This window comes from Polypterus senegalus, chromosome 14 (assembly GCF_016835505.1).
Source record: "Polypterus senegalus isolate Bchr_013 chromosome 14, ASM1683550v1, whole genome shotgun sequence".
Taxonomy (NCBI): domain Eukaryota; kingdom Metazoa; phylum Chordata; class Cladistia; order Polypteriformes; family Polypteridae; genus Polypterus; species Polypterus senegalus.
This window is the reverse complement of record NC_053167.1, coordinates 53,064,196-53,089,961: the sequence shown is the minus strand read 5'-3', so window position 1 is coordinate 53,089,961 and position 25,766 is coordinate 53,064,196. Positions and strand designations below refer to the sequence as shown.

The 25,766-nt window shown below is 39.2% G+C and overlaps 1 protein-coding gene across 1 annotated transcript in view; it reads left to right on the top strand.

The window, feature by feature from the left end:
* Nucleotides 1-25,766, top strand: part of znf512b (zinc finger protein 512B) — an 89,144-nt gene that overhangs the window by 12,254 nt on the left and 51,124 nt on the right. The window contains exons 2-3 of the mRNA XM_039734640.1: nucleotides 14,825-14,904; nucleotides 19,321-19,449. Coding sequence (XP_039590574.1) covers nucleotides 14,825-14,904; nucleotides 19,321-19,449 — 209 coding nt within the window. The remainder of the gene's footprint in view (nucleotides 1-14,824; nucleotides 14,905-19,320; nucleotides 19,450-25,766) is intronic.

Genomic DNA, 25,766 nt, shown 5'->3' with positions numbered 1-25,766 from the left:
GGGTACACTTGACAGCGACATTTGTGGAAACTGCTGTCATACTCTCAATGACTGTTGAATCACCAGATTTGTACTGAAATAATGGTAGCAGGTGGCTAACCAGGCCGGTACATGTTCATTTTTTTGTCTGATTCATCTCATAGTACATATATTCACACCCAGTTGTACAATTAGAAGTTTGGTAGTGCCAGGACTTTAGATGGTTGATGAATTAACTTTTTTAACAATAGAATTACCAAAGCCTACAAAAAAACATGTAATCCTGGCCCACCTTAAATCTGTTTGCACTTCTTCATCAGCATCTTTTGTGTTGTAAATGTGTTGATAAGCATAAGCAGCAAGCAGCCTGCTATCCCATCCCCCACCAATGCAGAAAGGGCAGAAAGTTCTCTCAGCTCAAGTCTGTTTACCTGTGTGTCAGTTGCCTAGAGTTGTATAGGGTAAATAATATATTGTTATTTGGAATACATGCATTTCATGTGTGTTTCGTGTCTACAGGGTGGTCCAGATCTAATTATGCAGATTCAGATCATCTGGATGACTTTGATTTATGCAGGGATGATTCCAGTTCGGCTCAAAGACGATTCTTCATGTCGTTAGTTCGCACACTTCTTGATGGTCCAGGATTTTTCGGGTGATTTTGCTATGTAATAAACTTAAGTTATAGCATAATGAAAATTGCATAAGTAGTTCTGGACCACCCTATACAACAATCTATGTAAACACATTGTTAAAACAGAAATGTTTTTCATGTTTTAGTAATAATTGACAAAATGTAGACATGAAGTGTATAATATGTGAAGCCTGAAGTCCAAATATCAAAAACACTTTCACAAAAGGTACAAGTATATGAAACAAATGCGCTTTTATTCAAGAATATAACTGCAGAAAAAGAATTTGCATTAGAGTGCGACATTGACACGATTTTAATACGACCACTTTGGCATGACTTGCCTAACATGCTACAAAATAAAATAAATTTCATTACGACACAGGAAAAGGTATATAAGGCAGATTTTTTTCACTGTGTGTTAAAAGTGATGACTTAAAGGTGATGGCCATCATTAGCGATACACTCTTTGAGACGATTTCTGAATGCTCGCATGAAAGGGAATAGTGGCGATTTTGTGGTGAATAGCATCCTTGAGAGCTTCAAGGTTTTGAGGTCATTGTGTGGCGAATGTGAAGGCCACCTGACATTGCCACTCAGGGAGATCAACTTTCCTGGAAACATCTCCCACAAAACTTGCATGGATCTCCTCACAATATGAGCTGCTGCTCGATCCTGTTGAAACCAAGCATCCTCCACATCCAGTTGTGGCCGCAAAAATTTCTCTAGCATTTCAATGTAATGTTCTGAAGTGACGGTGACCTTTGTTCCCCCTCCTCAAAAGAGTAAGGGCCTACAATGGCAAATTCTGCAACGGCACAACAAACTGTAACATGCTCACACTGCAGTTCATGGATGTTGGTTTCTGCCCAATAGTGAACATTTTGCTTATTTACGCAACCATTCAAAGGGAAATGTGCCTGGTTGCTGCACATGACAATGGCATCACGGTAAACTCTATACAGCTTTCCCAGTCTCTCACAATGAGTTTGACACTAGCATCATTTTGTATTGATAGTAATTAATGTCCTCATGCAAAATCCTCCTCAAAGACGTGTTGGAAATGCCTAAGGCAGAAGCATGTTTGCGCGCTGAATGTGTAGGAAACTGCAAAATTGATGCCCTTACAGCTTGGATGTTTTCATGCATTCATACAGTCCAAGGACATCCTAGAGATTTTCTGTTCAATGTTGTAGCATCTGTTTTAAGTTTAGCCACCCAATGAAGAATTGTTTTCCAGATTTGGGACATCACTGTTAGGAGGAATACTAAAGTGCGTTGGGAAGGCACGTTGCATAGTGATGATGGATTCGTTGTTATTGAAGAACGCTTTGACAGCGAAAGCATGGTGCACAGTGGACCAAGGCATGTTGCAGACTGAAATCTACAAGGGATTGCCTATCATTGGACCCCCCCCGCAATCCACTTGGTTGCCTCTACCTCACACAATGACCTTGAGGAATGCGGTACTTCATTTTGGCTCACCCTGTACTATTGAACAGTTGAGTCACCGCTTCCTTTTTTCACATTAATTCAGCTTATGTGCGTACTGAATATGATTATAGAGAGCTTCTTTTCTGCAAAGACCTTCAAAATGAAAGTATTGGCATCTTTGTTGCAACTACGTTAAAAGTGCCAAGACATTGGCCGAGTTTGTGGTTGTACTGTTAAATTATTTATGAAGTGTTAAAGTGCTAAACTGGTGTTGAAGTGCATATCTGAGAAATCCTGGGTTTTCATACTGCAATTCTTCATTTACTTAAATAGATAAAATGTTTAATCAACTGGTTATGTTTAATTCTGCAAACACAGTGTCCTATACGGAATGTTGCATTCTTATTCAGTTAGGTTTAATGTGACCAAAAATGGTATTGCATTAATCTGTATATAACCTTTTTAGCACTTGTGAGCCTGCTTAGGATAGGAGGGTTGTAAAAATGTTTAGAGGAATTTATTAATGATTTCTTCCATTAGTCTAGGAACAGAGGGAGAAGTTATTAAGTGTTCCTGTTATAGAGTAGCATTGTGGTACAGTGATTAGCATCTCTTGGGTTTAAATTCTGGTCCTGGCTGGGAGTTTCAATAGTTATCAATTTTCCGGACAAGTTTTATCCTCCAGGTGCTCCTCCACTCTTTCTACATTCGAAACGTGTGTGTTAGTTCAGTTAGAACATCAGAATTGACACCTTCTCCTCTTGCGTCGGAAGTGGCATGTTGGTGCAGTGCTAGTGCTGTTCACTTACATAAAGGAGACCATGGTTCAAGAATAGAAATATAAGGAGTAAGATGTTATGAGAAGAAAAAGCATATGTATCAACTCTCTATAATTTTTTAGTGAGTTGGTTATTTAGATTTTTATGAAATTGTTACTATTCTGTGGACATTTTGTTATCTACATGCAGTATGACACGCTAACACACTAGGCCAATTTAGAGTCACGTGTCAAAGTAGAAATTGGTATGACTTTAGACAACCCACACAAGCGTGAAGAGAACATGCAACTCAACACAGCTGACACTGTACACTGGAATCAAACCAGGAACCAAGTATTACAATTGATGGAAATTAAAGCCACCCAAATTTCAAAATACTACTACCCTAGAGTGGAACATAATTTGTATACCCTTTCACAGTAATTAAAAGTTGGTATTTTGCAGGTTGGGGGCCTTTGGCGGCGGGGCGCTCTACAAATTCCCTGTAAAATGAGTCATTGTGCCAACTTCCAAATCAATGATAAGAACTTCTAAACCTCTCACTTCTGGGCCGGACAGACACACACTTCCATGTGTAGATGTTTATATATAAGACTAGAGAAAGAAACTGCATTTAGCTTGACTGTTAATGTTATCATAAACCCTGGAGTAAACCGCTTTAGCAAGCAACATGCAAGGCTCCTCTCCACTTTAGTGAACTCAATAAATCAAAACTTGTATTGATCAGTGCAATCTTTCATGTGTCTTTAAACTGATCCAGGCAGCTTGCTTCTCATGGCCAGACTGTCTGGCAGGAAGTCCTCATGTACAGAATGTATCTTTTCTCCTGTTTATTTCTTGTTTATAAAATTTTAGGAAGAGCTGTTAGATAAAAGTGGTATGTAAGATGCCTTGTCTCTGAACTCTTCCCTTCCTTGTCCACTGTGTCTGTCTGTTTCTGCTACCAAAATCTTGCTTATTGTTTTATACAATGTTACAAACTACCTAATTTATACAGTACAAGCTGTCTATAACCCCATACTATAAAAAGCCCGGGATCCTAGGGGTGTGCGATATTGGGGAAAAAAAAAATCTCGATATTTTCTGGGAATTTGACGATAACGATAATTCCAAGTATTATTTCAAATTATATTGAATTATATTTTTGTCCTCTAACTTTACTTATCAGGTCTTTTTTTGTATTTTTAAACGTCATAATAAATAAGATCAATTTAACCTAAACTGCATTTTATAGAGGAACCCCAAATTACGCACCAATCGCAATATGAAGCCTATGCCCAAAACAAGGTAGCCTCTTCCAGTTATTAATCCGTAGTGCACTGACAACGTTAGCCCTTCTGTCTGTTGTCATGCAAACCATGCGGTCTTCTCGCAGTGACCATGATGCCAGCGCATCTTTCAGATCTTGCGCAATGATGTCGCCAGTGTGATCTTGTGGGAAGTAGGATGTTTGCAAACAAAAGCTTTGCAGTTGGCTGTTTTCGTCAATGAAATACACCGTCATGGAAAGGTATGGCTCGGATTTTCGGCTTGACCATAAATCCATTGTTGTGGCAAAATGTGAAACCATTTGCAGTTTATGCGTCAAGAGTTTGGCGACACGAATCATACAACTTAGGCAGAGCTGTTTGACTGAAATATTTTCGGCCAGGCAGTGTGTTCCTTGTGTCTAAAGTATTCAATAGCTGTTTAAAACCATCGCTCTCAACCACTTGAATTGGCACCATATCTTTTGCGATGTAATTGGTGACGGTGTTTGTTATGTCATGCCTTCTGTTGCTTTTCTTGTCGTAAGGCACTTTTGCAGTTTGCCGAGTGTGTTTTTGTGCTTGTACCTTGGTTACTTTAGACTTGTGCTGGACAGTTGGCTCCTTAAGCTTTTCGTATTCTGTGCGATGGTTAGTTCACAAATGGTGAAACATGTTAGTTGTCGAGCTGTCTTTAACGGCAACCGATTTACCACATAGTTTGCAGATTGCCGTCTTTTGAGCAACATCAGTCTTTTCAAAACCAAACCACTGCCATGCGAGTGAGAATGAACGATGTCTGGCAATTAACTCTGTTGACGTAGATGGGCGAGGCTGTTCTATCATCTGGTGCTGTTTGTTCACTCATTTTGAGGCAGGAAGTGACGCTAACTTGCAGCTTGCTGGATGTTCACGCCTACGCAACTCGCTTTGCACACGCGCAGTGGTCTATACTGTTGCATTAGTGAATGAACTCTTTCTTTTTTTTGCAAAGCGAGTTACATACTCGATAATTTAATTACGCACATCGTTAAAACAGCAATTAAGATATAATCGATAAGATATCAACGACTACGGGATCCTAGAAACTATTGAAATCAACGACTACGGGATCCTAGAAACTATTGAAATTGTCAGAAAAAAAATTGAAATGTAGAGATGTCAGGTAATTAAAAGGAACTACTCTGGGCGTCACTCTCCTAGGAGGATTAATTTTGCTGACGTACTCGCATCGCTTTGGGGGATACCGTTTTGCCGATGTTAGTAGCTAAGTGACTTTCTCTTTCTTCTAAGGTATCGTTTTGCTGATGTGCTGGCTCCGCTTGTGTTATTAGCGGCTAAGCGAGTCTTCTGTTTCTTTCTGTTTCACTTCCGGCCTGGGCAGGCACACACTTCCACGCGTAGACGTTTATATATAAGATACTATGTTTAAAGCAAAGAATAGAGCCTAAATCATTGGAAAGTTCAATTCACAGTAGCATATTATTACATAATTATTTATTAGCTTAGAACTTACTGCAATCCAAAGGGTCTTATTAATAAAGCTGATCATAGTATGTGTATTAAATGTCACACATATTGAAATACTGTATTACACTGCAAAAATACTGAAAATGACAAATATTGTTAAATACTGTATCATAAAAGCTATGCTAATTGTTGTGTGTTAGGTTTGGCTGATTTTATTTTTTACATTTTGTGCATATTTGCTGAGGTTTTCAAACTCAAAAGAAAAATTTTGGAATTTATTGTTTTTTTATTATATTTGGATTTAACTATGCTCAGCTTTTCACAGTGTCTTGTTTTGTAAATGCCGCAAGGCTATCACCATTTACAGTTTTTTCCTTAGAAGTTGTGTCATTTCATCGAAGATTGTGGTTAAATACAGTATGTGTATTGCCATTACAGATTTTTAGTTTGACTTTTGCTTTTTCTTTTGAAACACTCCAAACTGCTAATGGTGTTTTTGGTGTTTTCCCACAATACGTAAACAGTAATACCAGTGTGATAAGACTGATTTCATTATTGATATTTAATGTTGTTAGAAACATTCAGAAATCTATACAGAAACTTTAGAATTTTGTTATAAAATGTTTGAAACCACAGAGTCCATAATAACCATAAATGATCACTGAAAAAATGAAACCAGTTCATAACACAATTTTACATCCAACAATCTATCAATTTTCTAAACGGGGTATCCAGGTTGGGGTCATGGGAAGCAGATGCCTGCACTGGCTGCCCGGGGTGTGAGGAAGAAAAAATCTAAGCAAGTTTCAGATTATGTGGCTATCACTGTACCTGTGGTTAATTTACAAATCAAGCCCAAAATAAAATTTATTCAGTTAGCATTTGAAGACCTTGTAAAGGCCAGCCCTGACACATACAGGTGTAGATCACAAGTTTAAAGCACACAGGGCATTTATTTTTTCTTTTCCCTTGTGGGAAACGTCTTTTATAACGCACCCGGAAGTGCTCCAGGTACTTGATGACCTATTTCCGGTAGCACTTACGGGAATGGCAGAAGAGCTGCTCTCTATGGCTCAGCAGCAGCTACAACACCCCCTGGCGGTGCCCATGGATCCCAACAGGGCTGCACCAAACTCCCAACTGCTATGAAGCCCTGGGCATCACTGCAACCCGGGAGGGGGGGCTGCCATCTAGCGCTCTGGGGGAGGTAACACTCTGGAGAGGCTGGCTCCCCAGTCCTCCCAGTATGGAGGCGTCTGCCACAACCTTTTATATTATTTAAACATTCATGTGGCTTAGGTTATATTTGAAGTACAAGGCCAAATCCAATGATACAATTGTAATACTTTAATGGAAACACATAATCGCAGAGACAAGCTGTTAGTGGGGCTTCATTGGTAAGACAGTTAAATTGGAATGAACATAATGAAGTGATGTGTATTGGATTTAGAACTAATCTTGATTCTGCATCTTTAACTTTTTTCACTTTAGGAATGTAGTGAGAAGTCAAGCAAAATGACACATTTTATTGGCTAACTAAAAAGATTACAATACGCAAGCTTTCGAGGCAACTTAGGCCTCTTCTTCAGGCAAGATGTAAATACAGAAACTAGAGTTCCCTGTGTTTATATACACACTAGGACAAGTAACAACAGTGGTAAATCTTCAAGTGGGACATCTTAAATGTAAAAAAATAATAAACCTCTTCAGGCTAAGATTAATTTAACAAGAGAGAAGAACAATGTAATGGTCAATATCTTTGGATCAGATAACTGTCCAATAAAGTCTTTTTTCACTTTAGGAAGTAACACTTTAGTGTCAGCAACTGTTTTGTTGTGCTGGATGCTCAGCTCTCTTTCACAGCTCATATAAAGTCTGTTTTCAGATCTACTTATTTTCATCTTAGGAACTTTTTACCTATTCAGTCCTCTATGGACTATCCTGCTGCCGAGGCTCTTGTTCATGCTCTTATTTTTTGCTTATGGCCTTTGCAGTGGTCTTTCTAAAGGTTTGTTAAAATTCAAAATTCAGCAGCTCACTTGTTGACACAAATGATTGCAAGAGAACATTACTCCAGCACTGTCTTGTTTGCACTAATTTTCTAATGCTCAAATGGATACAATTAAAAATGTTAATGTTGACTTTTAATGTTTTCACCAGCCTGTTTAGCAGATTTACTGTACTTGCTCATTTTAATTTTCAGAGCTGTGCCTTTCATTGTTTGACTCCAAAACAGTAGCTTCCTATTAGACAAATTAAGTAATTTGACTTAATTTAAATCTAAATTGAAAGAGTTGCAAGGTATGATTTATTAATTAATATGGATTATGGTGTTGACAGTATGTAGAACATGTTCTTCCCCATCTCTGTTTCTACACCAGTAAATGGGATGCAGTCTCAATTTTTAGTACTTGTAGTCATTACAGATACAGCAAGCTTATTACACACATGCAGAAACAAGACATTGTCTGATCATTTGTATGATCACCTTAAAAGCAACATAATAAAAGCTATTTTAGCAGAATTCAAGAACAGGATTATTATAACCAGTAGCTTTGTACTGCACGATAACATGCAGTGAATGCACTTGATCTGAGCGTTCATAGTTTTTGTACTCTTTCTCTGTATGTTTTAACATTCATTTGCTCAGAGGTTGATGCGCTTGCTGCTTCCTGAGCAGCTCTTCTTTTCTCCACCCTAGCGGCCTGCTTCTTCTCTTCTTTCGTCGGTATCTTTTCACGATAAAACTGATGAAGTCAGTGTGTGTGTTAAAAAATTACTTTACGTTTCTTTAATTTTTCACCTTCAATCTGCCACAAGAATGATTTTAGATATGAAGTGGTAGGGGAAGTGACGGCAAAGGTGTTAGGGATGAGAATGGCGCCCATATGCATCTACCGAACGACCGCCGTGCTGGCTGCTGCCGAGAGTTGATTCTACAATAAAATAAAAATAGGAATAACCTTGGAGGTCAATCATCACCCCAAAAGCGGATGGTAGACGTCATGTAGTATATGCGTACCAAATTTCAGATCAATAGGTCAAACGGTTTGCGAGCTACAGGTGATTTAAAATCCTGGACAGGCAAACGAACAGCTACGGTAGCATATTATAAATAAAGATGATAGCAAAGTCATAGAGAGATAAATAACAGTGGCCATATAATAAATAAAGTAAATGAATATTTCTGAAAGAAGAAATTGGGAAACAGACATTGTTAAAACAATGCTCCATTTATTCAGAGCAGATTGGGGAAGCTGCTGGAGCCTATGGATGCAAGGCAGGATCAATCCTTGAGCAGTGTGCCAGCCCATCGCAAAGGTTAAAATACTCACATGCACATCCGGGCCAATTTAGTATCATCAGTCCAACTAACCAGCATATCTTTTGGACAATGGGAGGAAACCAAACGGACAGAGGGAGGACATGCAAAGCCCACCCCAATTCCTGAGGTACATCACTGCCATTGGAATTGCTAAGTGTAAGCTTCAGTAACGCTGAGAAATGAAATTTTTGACATGCAGGGCAAGGATATGATGATTTTTAAAAAGACAGTATAAAGGTTAACTTAGTTACTTGACTCATGACACCAGTTAAGGAATGAAGCAGTTCAAAAATTAATGATGCAGCTTATTTATCCTGTTTTAAATAAATGATGTATTTTTTTTAAATAAATGTTTTTCAAATAAGCACAATTAACAATACATTTTTCTTCATGAGTTTGCAAGTAGTTTAACATAATCCATATTTCATTTAACAAGTCAATCATTAAAAGCTTTTCTATTCCAAAAAATGTATGCACTCTTTTATAGGTTTTAATTCCATATATACCATAAATATGAACACACAATGAAACATTTAAGCAGTCTTTCATGGCCACTGAAACTACATTGAGCATGCAGCACTGCCACAGCACTATATATATACTCCCACCCAATTCACTTGCCCTTTTTAACACCCTGAAAAATCATCACATTCTTAGCCTGCACCTGTTTTCATTTTGTCATTTGAATCCATCACTGGTGTCCCTTCACTTCCTAAGCTTGTGCATCATTTTTTCTGCTATTTTCCTTTCTTTTTCATGTCTTTGCAGTCTTCTGAAATGTTTCAAAGGTTGTGAGATGGGAGGTAGGGAATGTACTTATTATATTTTCATGCCACAGAAAAGATTTCTCTCCGTGATGTATCAACAATGTCGTTCTGCATATTTTTGTGTCTGCCTGGGATTTCCTACAGGGAGTACAATATGTGATCTTGAGCTTCAAACAATTTCAAAGGTGTCTTGAAATAACATTGGGGCCCTGTTGCATATTGTGAAAATTGGGGCTCAGATACCTGGGGCTGTTAGAGGGAGTAACTTCAGGAGTGTTTCCTCAAGTTCAACCCAGGTTTGCATTTAAAGCCTGGTTCTTACCAGAGACCATTTGCTTGTAATGTTGTATGGTAATTTGCACATGCTAACCATAAAAATCTATTTGTTAAAGAGGAAATCCCAAGTTACAAGGAACAATTTCATATGTAGATTCTATAGAGGGGAGTCGTTCACATGCTGTTAATGGGGGAAAACATAATTAATAAAAAATACTAGCCAACCCGTGGCGTAGCATAGGCCGCATATAATTATTTATTGATAAGTGAACACACTTGAGTTTATGCTGAGGCATGCCAGTGGGAGTAAGACTATTAAGAAATTCTTCGGGGAATGCAAGTTGATCTGCAGGATTGTCTGTGACGATGGAGTCAACGCGGTTGAAAGTTCCTTCGTCGTTAAGGATAAGTTTCAGCACCTGTTCATTAAGGTGTAGTGAGTCTTCATTGGTGACGCTTAATATAGCTTGTGTACTGAGTTGTTCCGGAGTGACAGTTGAATAGTTGATGTCGCCATATAATTGCCTCGAGAGCGATCTTGGAAGCCTCCAAAGGGTGAGAGTTGGCGGGCGGGGCCTTGTCGTGCGTTCTCCATGACATGGGAGTAGGGTTAGAGTGGGTGTTCATGGCTCTTTCGTGCGTAACCCATGGGCGGGGCTCTGTGAGTTGGCGGTCGTGACTCTCTGTCTTGCGTGTGGTGAAAAGTCAACGTGGCTCAGAGGTGCATGTGGACTTTTGCACAGATGAAAGTGACTGAGGCTGTGTTTGGTGAGTTGTTGTGTGCGGGCACATGAGTAGGCAGTGCACATGCCTCGAGAGCGACGCTAGACATGGGAGGACGGTTACAGTAAAAAAAATTGTTATATTTGATGAAACCTACTGAAAAGACCAATGCAGAGAGAGTTCCATACAGTACTGTACAAAAAGTTAAGGGCTGAGTGAGAGAGAGCTCAGTTGACATGATACTGAAGCACTCGGCTTATATTGTTTAGAGGCTGTCCCTTCATGCATAAGTATAGGAGTACTCCTATTACTCACAGTGTAAAGGAGCTTTAAGGCAACAGGAGAGCTGAATAGACGATTCTATATGTGATACTTGAGCCAATACAGTCTAGTCAGCTGAGGTTGTAATATGATCAGTGTATTTCAGCTGAGATAGAACTTATTCACCTGCAGTTTGAACTTTCATTCTGTTAAAAATGAACCATTGAACAGAGAGAATTACAGTTATCCAGACAAGAGGTGATAACGTATCATTTGAATTACTTCTTAAATTAGAGTTAGCAGATTTCATCAGTTATGTAGGTTTATTTTTATAATCACCATTATCTCATTCGTGCATGCTGAAACTTTGATGAAAACTGACCTCCTTGCAAACTGCTGTTAGCTTAATTCCAGTTGTTTTTTGACAACAAATAAAGCAGACAGATGTTTCTGATTAGAACATTAAAAATTCAGCCATACAATGAAAATTATTTATTTTATATTTAAATGTTATAGATCACTTTAAAGAGATCTGTTTTAACATTAACACTACAAAGATTTCTTTTGATCAGTTTCAAAAAAGCCAAATTAAATCCACTGTAATTCAAGAATAAAATGTGAAAACTTTCGAGGGTGTGAATACATTTTATAGGCACAGTATGATGTAACTTATAATATAGTAATAACATGTACTCCTTCAGCTAAAAGGACATTGAGACTTTTTTGTATTTTGCAATACAATTACATAATCATGAATGATTAACAAAAAAACACAACATACTGTCCAAAATATGTAATATTCAAGGTGTTGCATGTTAACAAGCTTGCTTGAGAAGGAATATTAAGCAGTCAGCCTTTAGCTCCATTCATAAATATTCATTAAAGCAGAAAACAGAACATACAATAATAAAAGTACATACTAAGAATATTACTAAAACTTGTGCCACTATGTTTATAGTAACAATTTGATAAACAATACTGATAATATTGGCATATGTTAATAACATCTAAATTCAAGTTGTAGTAGAACTTTATTAACAGACCTTTTGGATTTAATTAGTCAGTGATGTTATTTTTGTCCATTCTTAGCTTGCAAAAAGCCAGGTGGTGACACTCCCTGAGAAATACTTTAAGGGAGTAGTGATTGTATAGTTTCATGTTTATTAAATCCCATTTAAATTAATTCCCCAGATGTGGTTTTTATGGCGGGGTGATTGACCAGCATCTGAGACAAGAAGATTGATGTGCAATTCTTAATCCTAATCACAAAAATAACATGAGTTCTTTTAATGTTATTAATCAGAAATGAAGCCGCATACTGAGATACATTTTGGATGGACTTTTAATAATGTAATAACATTTTACATATCAAAAAAGGTCATAAAATTTACTTAAAACATTTTAAAGATGAGTCATAACAATGGTGTTATGGTCAGTGCTATGGCATAACAGAGTTAATGTTCAAACTCTCTTTGTCCACTTATAATTTCTCCTCGATATTTCATAGCCATGTTATGTTGGTTGGCATTCTGAACTTGTCCATGTGTGAATGATTGTGGGCATTTGCATGACTGTGCCCTGGTATGAACTTCCATTAGTTTAAAAGTTAGGACACTGGGAAAATGACCTCTCAATTAATATATCAGAAAAGGAGTGGAAAGTAGCAATGCAGAGAATTCACTCGAGCTCCATATGCACAAAGCATACAATTATACAATTCAAAATTATATATCGAGCACATCTGTCTCGACTAAAACTCTCCAAAATGTTTCCAGGACATAATCCAACCTGCGAATGTTGCAAACAAGTCCCAGCCTCAACAGGTCACATGTTCTGGGCCTGCACCAAATTAACATTATTCTGGACAAAAATTTTTAATTACCTGTCAGACAGCCTTGGACTCACAATCCCTCCTAACCCATTAACAGCTGTGTTTGGGGTTCTTCCAGAGGGTCTTAAAGTGGAAGAAAGACAAACAAATTGTGATTGAATTCACTACACTGTTGGCACGCAGACTTATTCTGATAAACTGGAAGAACCCAAGCTCTCCTCTTTTAATTCAGTGGGAAACCGATGTGTTATATTATTTGAAGTTGTAAAAAATCAAATACTCAGTTCGAGGATCCGTACAGACTTTTTTCAAAACATGGCAGGATCTAATCGGTAATATTTTAAAATAAGTTCATAAAGCACAGAGAATTTATTAATTTAGGTATGTTTACAAGCCTTAAATCTAACGCTGTTTGGCTTGCTCTCTCTCTCAGGGGTGGGGATCGATCTGTTCTTAACTCAAATTTTCTTTTTGTAAAAACTTGATTGCTTTGTATGGATTGTAATAAAATTGATTAAAAAAAAAAAAAGTTAATAACGAGTCGCATTAAGAGTCTTTATCCGCTTTATACTTGTAAGCCTGGATAATGCTTGGAACAGTATTCTGCTGCCATCTATTGGATAAAATAATATGCTGCATAAATTCATTAACATTTCTACGCAATTGCTTCTCTAAAGTAACTTATGAATATTAATGAGTGTGGCACAGCCCCCAGCTTTTAAGACACATTAGCAAACAAAAAACTTTAAAGGCAGCTGTAGAACAAATTAAAGTTGAACCATTGCTTGACTTGCACTCAAGGACTGACTCCATCTAGTTCCATAGCTTTTCTGGTGTTTAGCTTTCTCAATTGTCTCCTTATTTAGTCTTCGGTTATGGACAGTCAACACTGACAAGTCCACCTCTGACCATCACTGTGACTGTCCCTAACCTCTTAAAGCCTGTGCTGACAAACTTTGTGGTGTATTTTGTTACCTGTTCAGTCTGTCCGTAAGGCTTCAGAAAGTGCCATGGCTGTGGAAAACACCCTGGATTGTTCCTATTCCAAAAAAGGCGGTCACATCTTCACTTAATGACTACAGACTAGCAACACTTACATCTCATATCATGAAGACCTTTGAGAGACTGATCCTGGACTATGAGTCCTCTGTTCTGAGGAAATAGATAAGAAAAGGAGAGCAGGCTCTTTTTTCTTTAGGAAGCTATGTTCCTTAAATGTGTTAATTAACATCTTATATAACTGGTGACCAATGTGATTTTATACTCTGTGGTGTGGTGGGCTGGTAACATCACTTCAAGAGAGGCCCGACAAAAATGAACAAGCTATTTAAAAGGGTGGTGAAGGAAAGAATTAAAACAAAACTGAGTGCCATTATGAACAATGTTGATCATCCCCTCTCTGACACACCACTGAGTACTTGGGTCATTAGACATTGACACAGAAAGTGAAACTGATGAATGATACGGTATACTGTACAATCAAACTGCCATGATGTGCCTGATGAATTTGGTTGTGTAAAGCTTAAGCGTGGTACGATAGTAACTATGTGTTAAACAGATAATATAATTAGGATCAAGTGCAAGAACAAATACTGTAAAACATTTGACCCCTAAGCACGGTCACAGTGTGTCAGCCGTCAATGTTCCTGTCAGGAAATTGTGCTGTGGAAGCCAACACAAAGGGCAGTGTTGAATGTGCGTATCAGGCATTGACATTCTACCCTGTTATGTGCAAGTAAAAGAAAAAAATATCATAAGAAAAGTGTGTAAAGAAACACATTTCTGGAACATTAAGCTGTGTGTTATTGAGTGTCTCAAAACACATCATACAGAGCATGTGTATTATCTCTGCATCAGTGTAATGGTGAACACTAGACATACCTTTTCTGCTGTATATTAGGTTGACGTTTTGGTATTTACATTGTTCAGTTACATGTAATAATATTTTTTCTTGTTGGTAAATATTCAACATTTTTGACTTATTTTTCCTGTGCTTTTGAAAAGAGCATAACAAAATAAATGGATGGAATTTTCCATGAAAGATGTGAAAACAAAAGAACAAAGGTTTTCATCTAACTATAAGATTTCGGTTATTTTGCAGGTGTCACAGGAAACATGAAGGTAGAAGTTAGAAAGAAAGGTCGACCCAGAGCAGAAAACCAAGAGCTCCGGAGTATTCCCGTAAGTAAATAAATTAGCTGAACTGTCAACCCATTTGACTCATTTGCTTGATGTGAGATTTTCCACACATTGTCCAAATGTCTAAAGTGATATTAAATGTTTCCATAATGATTTGTTTAGGGTATTCATAAAAGCACAGACATTTTTATATTTAATATATTTATAAACTTGACCTATGATTTTAAAAATTTTTACCAACTGTAATAATATACTCAACAGAGTTAAGAGTTTTTGTTTAAGAAATTTAAGAAATACAGTATGTGCAGCTTATAATGCATATCATTAATAGTGAGATTCTTGTCCTTTTATGCATTGAAACATTAAATAAGATTATTTTGGTATTAACAAATGGAGCATCTCATGTCATCACAGGTGTATACAAGCCAAGCACCCCTGCGTTTGAGTCTTCCCTAAATGTTTTCCTACTGCAACTGTTGATAATGCTGCCAGTCCTCCCACATCCCACAGTGTTATATGGGAAATTTGGTATTGAATTAGCACAAAAATATCTCATCTTGTGGCATCCCTACTTTGAACAACTGCCATTCAGAAGTTGTTATTGATAATGTAAATTTACCAAACAATGCAATCAAAGAAAGTGCCGTACTTGTAAAATATTTTTCAGTTTTTATCAAAACCTGTTACATTTTCAGTAAATTGGTATCAAATTAGTAACAAAATATCAGTTTTTGTGATATCCCAAATTATGAAGGGAAACACCAGAGTTGTGTGGTTTCTTGTGGATGCTATTCATTGACCAGGAATGCAGAGTGATAAGAATATTCCTGCTAGTATTCCTAGTTAAGCTGCTCCTAAAACACACACACTAACATACAAGCCTTCAGACGCACACAATACTAATTAAACTGTGTTAGAGTGAGAAAGGACTAATAAATACAATATACAGTATATATCTATTCATATACATCCGTTTGAATATGTAGGTCGGTCCAGATCGGACAGAACTTGAAGTTAGTAATTTGCTTAAAATGTTATAGGTTTGGGTGTTTGTATCTTATCAATATATGACAGACCTTGTGTACAGATGCCACAGTTTTTGTTTTCCTGTGTAGTATTTGGCAGAACACACTTCAACTCCCATGGAGTCCTGCGGGAGTCTTAGGCACTGTTGCAGCCCAGGAGGGTTGCCATCTAGCGTCCTGGGGGAGGTAACACTCTGGCCATGCTTGCTCCCCCGGTCCTCCTAGCGTGAAGACATCCCAGCCGGGCAAGAACACGCTACAATCATTCAAAACAGCAAGAATTCTCAACACTGAAAAGATCATATTACCATTGCTGTCACATACAAAAAAATGAACTTGAGCAATTTAAAATACTTTTAATTAATTTTACTGTGTTCTTACCTCCCCTCACAATAACACAATGAACACCGTTAGAGGTTCACACTAATGACGTAACATAACACAATAAACGGCGTAGAGAAATAGAACGGGAACAGAGGAAAATCTACAACATAATGGGTTACACTCTGAAATAAAAATGGTAGCTTGGGAAAAATGTTCTTCTTGACAGTATGAGATGAAGGGTAGACCACCTGTTCGCATCGTGTTTCATTTTTTCCAAGCAGCTAGCAAAATTTTGTTGAAAAAGATCTTTATATTTACTTTTGATGTTTACCCCTAGGTATTTAAACTAATATACTAAAATAAATGGAAGGTGCCCAGTCTAATATTGTGTGCTAGAGAATTCACTGGAAGAAGCAGACTTTTATTCAAGTTAACTTTTGAGCCCAGATATCTTTCTGAAATTCTGCCAGTGCATTGTGGACTGCTGGTACAGAAGTATTTGAGTCTGATATATACAGTACTATATCATCTGCATATAGTGATATTTTCTTCTCCAGTCCTATTCTGGTAACCGTCATTATACCAGTTCCAGTATCAGAGATAAAGTAGTTTGATCCATGCACATACTGTATATTTGGGCCAGACCCATATTTATGCACTGTGGTGAATAGGTAGTCCCATTCAACCGTCTCAAAAGCTTTTTCTGTGTCCAAAGATGATAAGATCTCTGGTGTGTTAGATTTTCTTGGGTGATTATATATTACATTAAACAAATGTTGAAGATTAGATGCTAAATGTCTGCCTTTAATAAGTCCTGTTTGGTCTTATGATATTACAGAAGGAAGTACTTTCTTTGATTTTCTAGATAGAACTTTGGAGAGAATCTTAACATGATTATTCAGAAGTGAAATTTGTCTGTATGATGCACACTGTAATAAGTTGTTTTTTTTTTTGGAAAGACTGTAATTAATTCTTCAGGTTGAATTTTATTGTCTTTAGGTTCTATAAACATTTCTAATAGTAGTTGGAGCTAACTTATTTGAATTTTTTTTTTTAAATTCCACCCATCAGGGTCTGCTGCTTTCCCACTTTGGAGTGAGTTTATATCATCTAGTATTTGTGAGAGTGTCAGAGGTTTGGCCAATTCCTCTGCACTAAGAGTATCTAGCTGTGGTATTTGTAATGAATCAAAAACTCATTAGATTGTGTGTTTATCATCTTTAAACTGGGCAGAATATAAGGACTTCTAGTACAGTATATCTAAATATGTGGGTTGTGACCACCAGGGGGCGACAGAGAACCTCATACCAAAGACACAGTTAAGCACCACATGTTGTTAGGAACAAATAATAGCTTTTTATTCATTCTAGGCACTTCTTCCCAATCCTCTGATCAGTAACAAGCCACAAGTATACAATAAGTTAAACAGTTCTCACAATCCTCCCTCCTTCTCTCCTCCAGCTGAATGTTGCTCACTGCCTCCTGACTCTGACCCACTGGAACTGAGGATGCAGGCTCCATTTACGTCAGGTCTGGTGCCACTCCATGTCTGCCGGGAAGCACTTTTGGGCCATAAAGAAAATAGTGAGGTTTTTCCCCGACAGAGCCCTCTAATGAGACCCAGGGATGCTTATAGCGCTGCATTTCCAAACTCTATTTTCCAAGCACCCCTGCAGGTGTCCCAGCTGGGTTACTATATGAGGACCACTGCTATCTTGTGTATGGGGAATGGAACCACTCCCAAATCTCAGCTTCCGCTGGTCCATCTATTATTTCCTGTCTGCTGTGCACAAAGTTATTTCTCTGATTGGCTGGCTGCTTTGCCTTTGTTGTTGCACTGGCCTCCCTTCCGGGTAATGTATTTTGCCCCATCTCCTCTAGGATGCCTGTTCTCCTCCTACAGGGTTATTTTTTTATGGTCAGTGATTGGTTTTATTAAGAAGGTAAAATATGGAGAAGCAGCTCTCCAATAAGCATGTTTATGATCCACTGTATAACTCAAAGCCAAAAGAAAGTGGCAATTTACCTATTCAGGATGTGTTTGTATTCGCATAAAACAGTTGTCGAGGGTACCAGGGGCCACGACCCGGCCGGGACGCCTTGGAGGACCGAAGTGGGTGTGTGCCCATCTGGGATCACGTGGGGGCCGCCTTCCTGGTTGCTTTGGGGGCCACGGGTTCAGGGCGTGGAAGCCCCACCCTGTAGGGGCCTGTGGTCACCGCCAGGTGGCGCCCCAATGCCTTGGGGACCCTGGACCTCAGCACTTCCGCCACACCAGGAAGTGCTGGGGGGAAGAGAAGCAAGGACACCCGGAGAGCTTCCAGGAGAACAGCCGGCACTTCCGCCACACTGGGGCGTGTCAGCGGGAGATTGCCGGGGAGCACCTGGAGCTCATCCGGGTGTAGATAAAAGGGGCCACCTCCCTTCATTCGCGGAGAGGACTGAGCTGGAGAAGGCAAGGAGGAGGCCTGAAGAGAGTGAGAGAAAGGCATTGTGTGGCTAGGACTTTGGGGACTTTGGGGGTTTTGTGGTGCACTTATTGTAAATAGTTGTGAATAAACGTGTGTTTGGGTGGCAATGATGGTGTCTGCCTGTCTGTGTCCGGGTACACCTCCTGCAGTATAAAAGCAGTTTTAAGAACTTATCAATTATTCAAAACTCAATCAATTCTGCCATTAATCACCGACAGTTTGTCTGGACATATTTTAAATCCACTTCAGGTTTATTTTTATGCTTTGATCAACAATAAGGAAAAAACATAATGAAACAGCCAAATGCACAAATGTTTTCCTGAATTCACATATTACTTGATGTATCATTAGGTATAGTATTGCAAACCAAAGGAATAAATAGATGATGTTGATATCAAGTGGATAACACCAAACTTCTGATCATTTTACAAAGGTGCTTTCTGTAGCTAAGAACAACTTAAAGACACTGGATGAATACAAACTCTGAACCTGAAGCATTGCTTTTTGGACTGTTAATTGCAGTACATTTTCTTCTACTTTTATTTCTTTCCTTCTGACTGCATTTTAATTGTGCAATTCACATGCATCAACAAATTGCCTGGAGTAACATGCTAATTATCTTACTTTTTGCTCTGTAGGCAAGCATGGTGGCTCTGTGGAAAGAAGAGTTTAAGATCTGCTCCCGTGTAAAATGTCCCAACTCTGGGTGCTGGCTTGAATTCCCAAGTATCTATGGACTAAAGTACCATTACCAGCGTTGCCAGGGGGTAAGATTTAGTTACCAACTGAACATCTGCCTTTAGAAGAATGTGAGAGAACCTCAATTAAATATTTTACTAAATTCTTCTTGGTAAACCTTACTAATGTACGTTTTTCTCATGAGAAAAACTTTTAATAGGCAAGAAGTATGAATCACATTGCATTTTTTTCTTTAACACTAGAATTACCAGAGCCTACGAAAAAACTCGTAATTCCTTCCCACCTTAAACTGCTTCTTAAATCCCTTCACACCTCTCCGCCAGCGTCCTTTGTTCTCTAAATGTGCTGATAAAGAGAAGCCGGCTATTCCATCCCCCCACCAATTTAGAACGTGCACGAACTTCTCTCAGCTCATGCCTTGATTGAGTATCTGGGAGTGAAGTGGAGTTTTAGAGTGAAATAATAGATCGTTGTTTGGAACACACGCATTTCATGTCTGTTCCGTTTCTACAGTAATCTGTGTCAACACATTGTTAAAACAGAAACTTTTTTATATTCTAGTAGTAGATGACAAAATGTAGGCATAAACTATATAATGTATGAAGCCTGAAGTCCAAATAGCAAAGAAACATTTTCACAAGAATAACACAATTGCACTTTTATTCAAACATATAACTGCAGAAAGAAAACGCCGCCTTAACATGCGACATTGACACCACTTTACTATAACTGACTCTGTGGTTCAATAGATACAGCCCCCGCTTAGGAATTAAGGGGTCACGGGTTCGATCCTGCGCCCCTCCCTTTTGAGAAGTAAACTGTTCTTAGTCTTACTGTTTTAGAATAAAAACATACTTTTGATTTCAGTCTGTAACAGCCGGTGCAATTTATGATCTTTGTAAAGGTTAGCTTTTTTTTTTTTTTTATTCACTTTTCACTCTCTCAGTCGCGTTCAGAATCAATCCATACAACCCCATCTGACATGGCTGTTTTCACTAAAGGCGCTATAGCTCTGCAGTGTACCACGATGCATACTAACGCCCCGGTTCTGACACACAAGCGCTGGCGAAGCTGCCTTCTTCGTATCTCACCGTCACTTGCTTTTCTTTTTTATTCAGTTTTATTGAGTGTTCCTGCCAGTCCCCGCATGTTGCTGTATGCTTTTTCTTTTGCACCCATGACATGCAGAAGAAAGAATGGTAAAGACCAGTAACCGGTAGCTATATGCAATCATCAGACACTCCCCATCTGCCCGTGTCGTTCAAACACAGGAACAGTTCGTTTTCAAATAATATTGCATTAGTGCGATTATATTTTCACATATATTGTCTTTCTTTCAGGTGTGTAATAGAAACCACAGCATAGAGAGAAGTGTGTACACTGCTTCTTACAGGAAAAGCGATGGAAAAAGTGCACTTGAATAAAAGTGCACTTTTGTTATACTTTACACCAATATATGTTCCTGTGTTTGAACGACACGGGCAGATGGGGAGTGTCTGATGATTGCATATAGCCGAAGTTACTGGTCTTTACCATTCTTTCTTCTGCATGTCATGGGTGCAAAAGAAAAGCATACAGCAACATGCGGGACTGGCAGGAACACTCAATAAAACTGAATAAAAAGAAAAGCAAGTGACGGTGAGATACGAAGAAGGCAGCTTCGCCAGCGTTTGTGTGTCAGAACCGGGGTGGGGGCGTTAGTATGCATCGTGGTACACTGCAGAGCTATAGCGCGTCTTTAGTGAAAACAGCCGTGTCAGATGGGGTTGTATGGATTGATTCTGAACGCGACTGAGAGAGTGAAAAGTGAATAAAAAAAAAAAAAGCTAACCTTTACAAAGATCATAAATTGCACCGGCTGTTACAGACTGAAATCAAAAGTATGCTTTTATTCTAAAACAGTAAGACTAAGAACAGTTTACTTCTCAAAAGGGAGGGGCGCAGGATCGAACCCGTGACCTCTTGATTCCCAAGCGGGGGCTGTATCTATTGAACCACAGAGTCAGTTATAGTAAAGTGATGTCAATGTCGCATGTTAAGGCGGCGTTTTCTTTCTGCAGTTATATGTTTGAATAAAAGTGCAATTGTGTTATTCTTGTGAAAATGTTTCTTTGCTATTTGGACTTCAGGCTTCATACATTATATAGTTTATGCCTACATTTTGTCATCTACTACTAGAATATAAAAAAAGTTTCTGTTTTAACAATGTGTTGACACAGATTACTGTAGAAACGGAACAGACATGAAATGCGTGTGTTCCAAACAACGATCTATTATTTCACTCTAAAACTCCACTTCACTCCCAGATACTCAATCAAGGCATGAGCTGAGAGAAGTTCGTGCACGTTCTAAATTGGTGGGGGATGGAATAGCCGGCTTCTCTTTATCAGCACATTTAGAAGACAAAGGACGCTGGCGGAGAGGTGTGAAGGGATTTAAGAAGCAGTTTAAGGTGGGACGGAATTACGAGTTTTTTCGTAGGCTCTGGTAATTCTAGTGTTAAACAAGCATCTATAAATGAGTGCTTGGAAATCTTGACAGGAATATCCTAGATATCTTATACTGTGTCTAATATATTATGTGTAGCATGTAATTATTGCAGAATGCTAGTCAGTCTCTTGTTTGTGCTCTCTCTTTATCTTTCTGTTTGTCTCTCTCACTGCCATCTTTGCACTCTATCTTCTGGTCACCTGTCACTACATGTACTTTACCTACCACTTATTTTGCTCCTTCTTGGTTTAAGCCAGTGTTTCTCAAACTCGATCCTGGGGACCCCCTGTGGCTACAGGTTTTTGTTCCAACCAGATTCCTAATCAGTGACAACACCTGATAACACTGATCTCATTTAATAAGCTGTTTTTTTTTTTCTCTTATTCGACATTCAGAAAAGCATAGCAGCATGATTTTTACATTTATAAGACATTTATAAATATTTCTGCTTTTGCTATAGATTTAAATGCTTAACTTTCTTTTGTTGATTTCATTACACTTTGCCCTTTCTCTGTGCAGTTTTTCCCCCTTCATTGTATCTTAATAATGACAATTTAAAACGAGCAGATCAGACACGCTGGCAAACAACACTGAATTATCAAAGGCTGCAGCTACTTTAGAGTCAGACCCACTAATTAGTAAATAATGCATTAATTAAACAATTAGAACACCTTGAAAAGTAGAATGAAAATCAAGATGAAAATACTGTTAAAAAGAAAAAAAATACATTATTCCTATATAACTGCTTGGTACATTTTAATATTTTTTTTTTTAGCAAACTTAGTTTTCTCATTAATATATTGTTCCCTAAACACAGAACTTGGGAAATATCAGTTCACTTAATTAGCCCAGGAGTTCAATTGAAAACAGAAGCTGGTTGGAATAAAAACCTGCAGCGACAGGGGGTCCCCAGGACCGACGTTGAGAACCCCTGGTTTAAGCTAACATAACTCATCAGATTAGCAATGTATAAAGTGTATTTTCTCTAAATATTCAAATTGTCATACCTAATTCACAAGTCAGGTCAGGTTGGGAAGCATGCACTGGTACAGCATTTTGCTGCATCCACCACATAGTAAAATGGCTTGGAATCCCGGTTGGAAGGTTGAGTCCTATCCTTTGGAAATAGCCATCTTTTTGCCGCAGTAGGGTGTTAAGTGGGCATCCCTTGGCCTGGTCCAGCCGTTCAGGTCCTCAGCAGTGAGGATCCTGCAAGCTGGATCATACTTGGGGAATTGCACTACATAGCCATAGTGCCATAACTAATGCTCCCTCACAATGCATGTAACGCGCTTCATATGGCACTCCATGAGCACTCGTTCAACACAAAGTCAAACCAGCAGAACCCGTTTATTCTCCGAAGAGACACAGTACCAAAGGAGTCCAGTCTTCTCAGGTAACTAGATGGCATACATGTCTAGCAACCACATAGCAAGACAGGAAGCACCAGGACCCTAAAGACATGGACCTTTTGTCCTTTTGCAAAGATATCAGAGGCGCCACACACCCCTTTCCGGCGACTTCATAACCCACCATGCTCTCCCAATCCATCTACTGACTTTATAGAAGAAGTCACCAGAGACATTAATGGCGCTGCTAAAGTAAGTAAACTTTTCAAAACGGTCGACACTCTCTCTCCACTGACAGGCACACTGCTTATGGCTGTGCCCAAGAAATCATTAAAGGCCTGGATCTTCATTTTTATCCAGGACACTTGCAAACCCAGATACTCAGACTCCTCACTCAGAGCCTCCATTGACGAAGATCACAGTATCATCAGCCAAGTCAAGATCAGTGGATCTTTTTTCACCAGTAGATGCCCCACAGCCGCTGGACCCCACGACCCTGCCCAGCACTCAGTCCATGCAAGCACTGAGTAAGGTAGGAGCAGGAACACACCCCTGACAAACCCCAGAATAAACTGGGAAAAATGCAAAGGTTCTGCCTTCACTCTGCACAGCACTCACAGTACCAGTGTACAGGCCAGCTCTGACATCCAGAAACTTCGGAGGGATCCCACAGAGTCTCAGGATGTCCCACTGGACAGCTCAATCAACTGAGTCAACCACTTTTTGAAAATCAACAAAGGCTGCAAAGAAACTCTGCCAATGTTCATGTTTAGGTGTGAAACTAGACAGCACCAATTGCTTGTAGGTGAGCAAGTGATCACAGATCCAGTTGAGGATGACCATAGCAAGTACCTGACCCAGCAACAAAATCAGTGTTATACCCCTGTAGTTGATGCAATCAAGGCGATCATCCATCCATTTCCAGATAGGGACAAAAAGTCCCATTTTCCAGTCAGTTGGGATGATGCCCATCTCTCGAATGGAAACGAAGATTGCTTGTAATGTCGGGAGGATAGCCTTACCACCAACCTGGAGCAGTTCACCCCAGATACCACAGATCCCTGCAGCCTTTCGTAACCTCTGCTGCTTCATCACCTGTGCAATCTCGGTGAGATTCTGTAGTTCATAGCCAATTGGAAGATCAGCCTCTAGAACTGGGGACCCCAAGATGTCCCAACATCCTAGCCAGCGGGTCACAGCTACAGCGTTCATCACCTGCCCTGATCGCGACTCTCAAAGGAACGGTTGTGCGTAATGCTTTGATTCCTCTGTAAGCAGGATGTGGGTCACTAGACCATAGATGGTGTGCCACTTGCTCACAGATTCTTCTAACAAACGTCTCCTTGTCTGTTCTCGATAATATCCAAGGTTCCCTGTGAGATGAAATGCCTCCTTCAGGGACCACTAGCAACACCAACCCAACCCTCTGCCACTTTCAGGGGTGGTCTTGTCGCGGAAGGTCTCCTAAATCACATTAGAAGCAGCAGTTGCACCCATGTCTGCAAGTTCCTCACAGAATCTGATCTTGGATTCTGGCCAGGTCCAGCCTCATTCTCCTAGTAGGTGGTAGCCTACTTGACCTAAGCTGTATCTTCAGAGTAGCAACAAGTCTGTGGTCAGAATGCACAAACTAGGTACTTCTGGAGACCCTGCAATTCTGTAGGAGTCTCAGGAGCAACTGCCCACAAGGATGTGATCGATCTCCTTCGCCACACCACCAGTATTGGAGTAAAAGTCCAACAATGTGATTCAAGGTGCTGGAACCAAGATCCAGCGATCAACAGCCCCTGATCTATTGCCAGTCAAGGAACATAGAGCCACTTTTACCACTGTTGCCAGATCCATGGGGACCAACACAATCTACGTAGCGTACCCTGTTGCTTCCAGTCGTCGCACTGAAGTTACCCTTTACATAGAGAAATGTCACCTCATGGGCACCCATCAAGCACTGAGCGAAGTTGCTGAATGGAATATCCCCCCCATCAAGACATCATTCACCAGGATCGGAACATACAATGAGACAACAGTGAGTGCCTTAACCCAAATCTCATAATACGCTCATTGAAAGTAGTAACATCGGACATTTTGGAGCTGCATGAAGTTTTTACGGTGACTGGAGTTCCAGTCGTGCCACCAACCCCCAAATTTTCCCTGGAAGCTGAAGGACCGTTTACAGGGCTGTGTGCACTAACATCAAAATATTAATATTTTGCTTCAGTTATAATGTCTTAATATTTTGCCTCTCTTCTTGCTACTATGTTTAGCAGTACTATTATACCATAACAAGTGAATAAATTAGTTTTGAGATGTGGCTGATGTAAGGTGGTAGCTCATAAACTTAAAAGATTTTTTGCATTAGTAGGGGACACACAATTCAAAGATACAGTTCAGTACAGTGGTAGAATGAGAGTTTAAAGAAGGTTCAGCGTCAGCAGAGTTTACTAGCAGGCAGTGCTCCAGCATCTTACTATGCTTTTAGCTTCTAAAACTATGCATGGCATTTACATTTTGTAATGGTGGACAGAGGAAAAATAGCAACATAACTT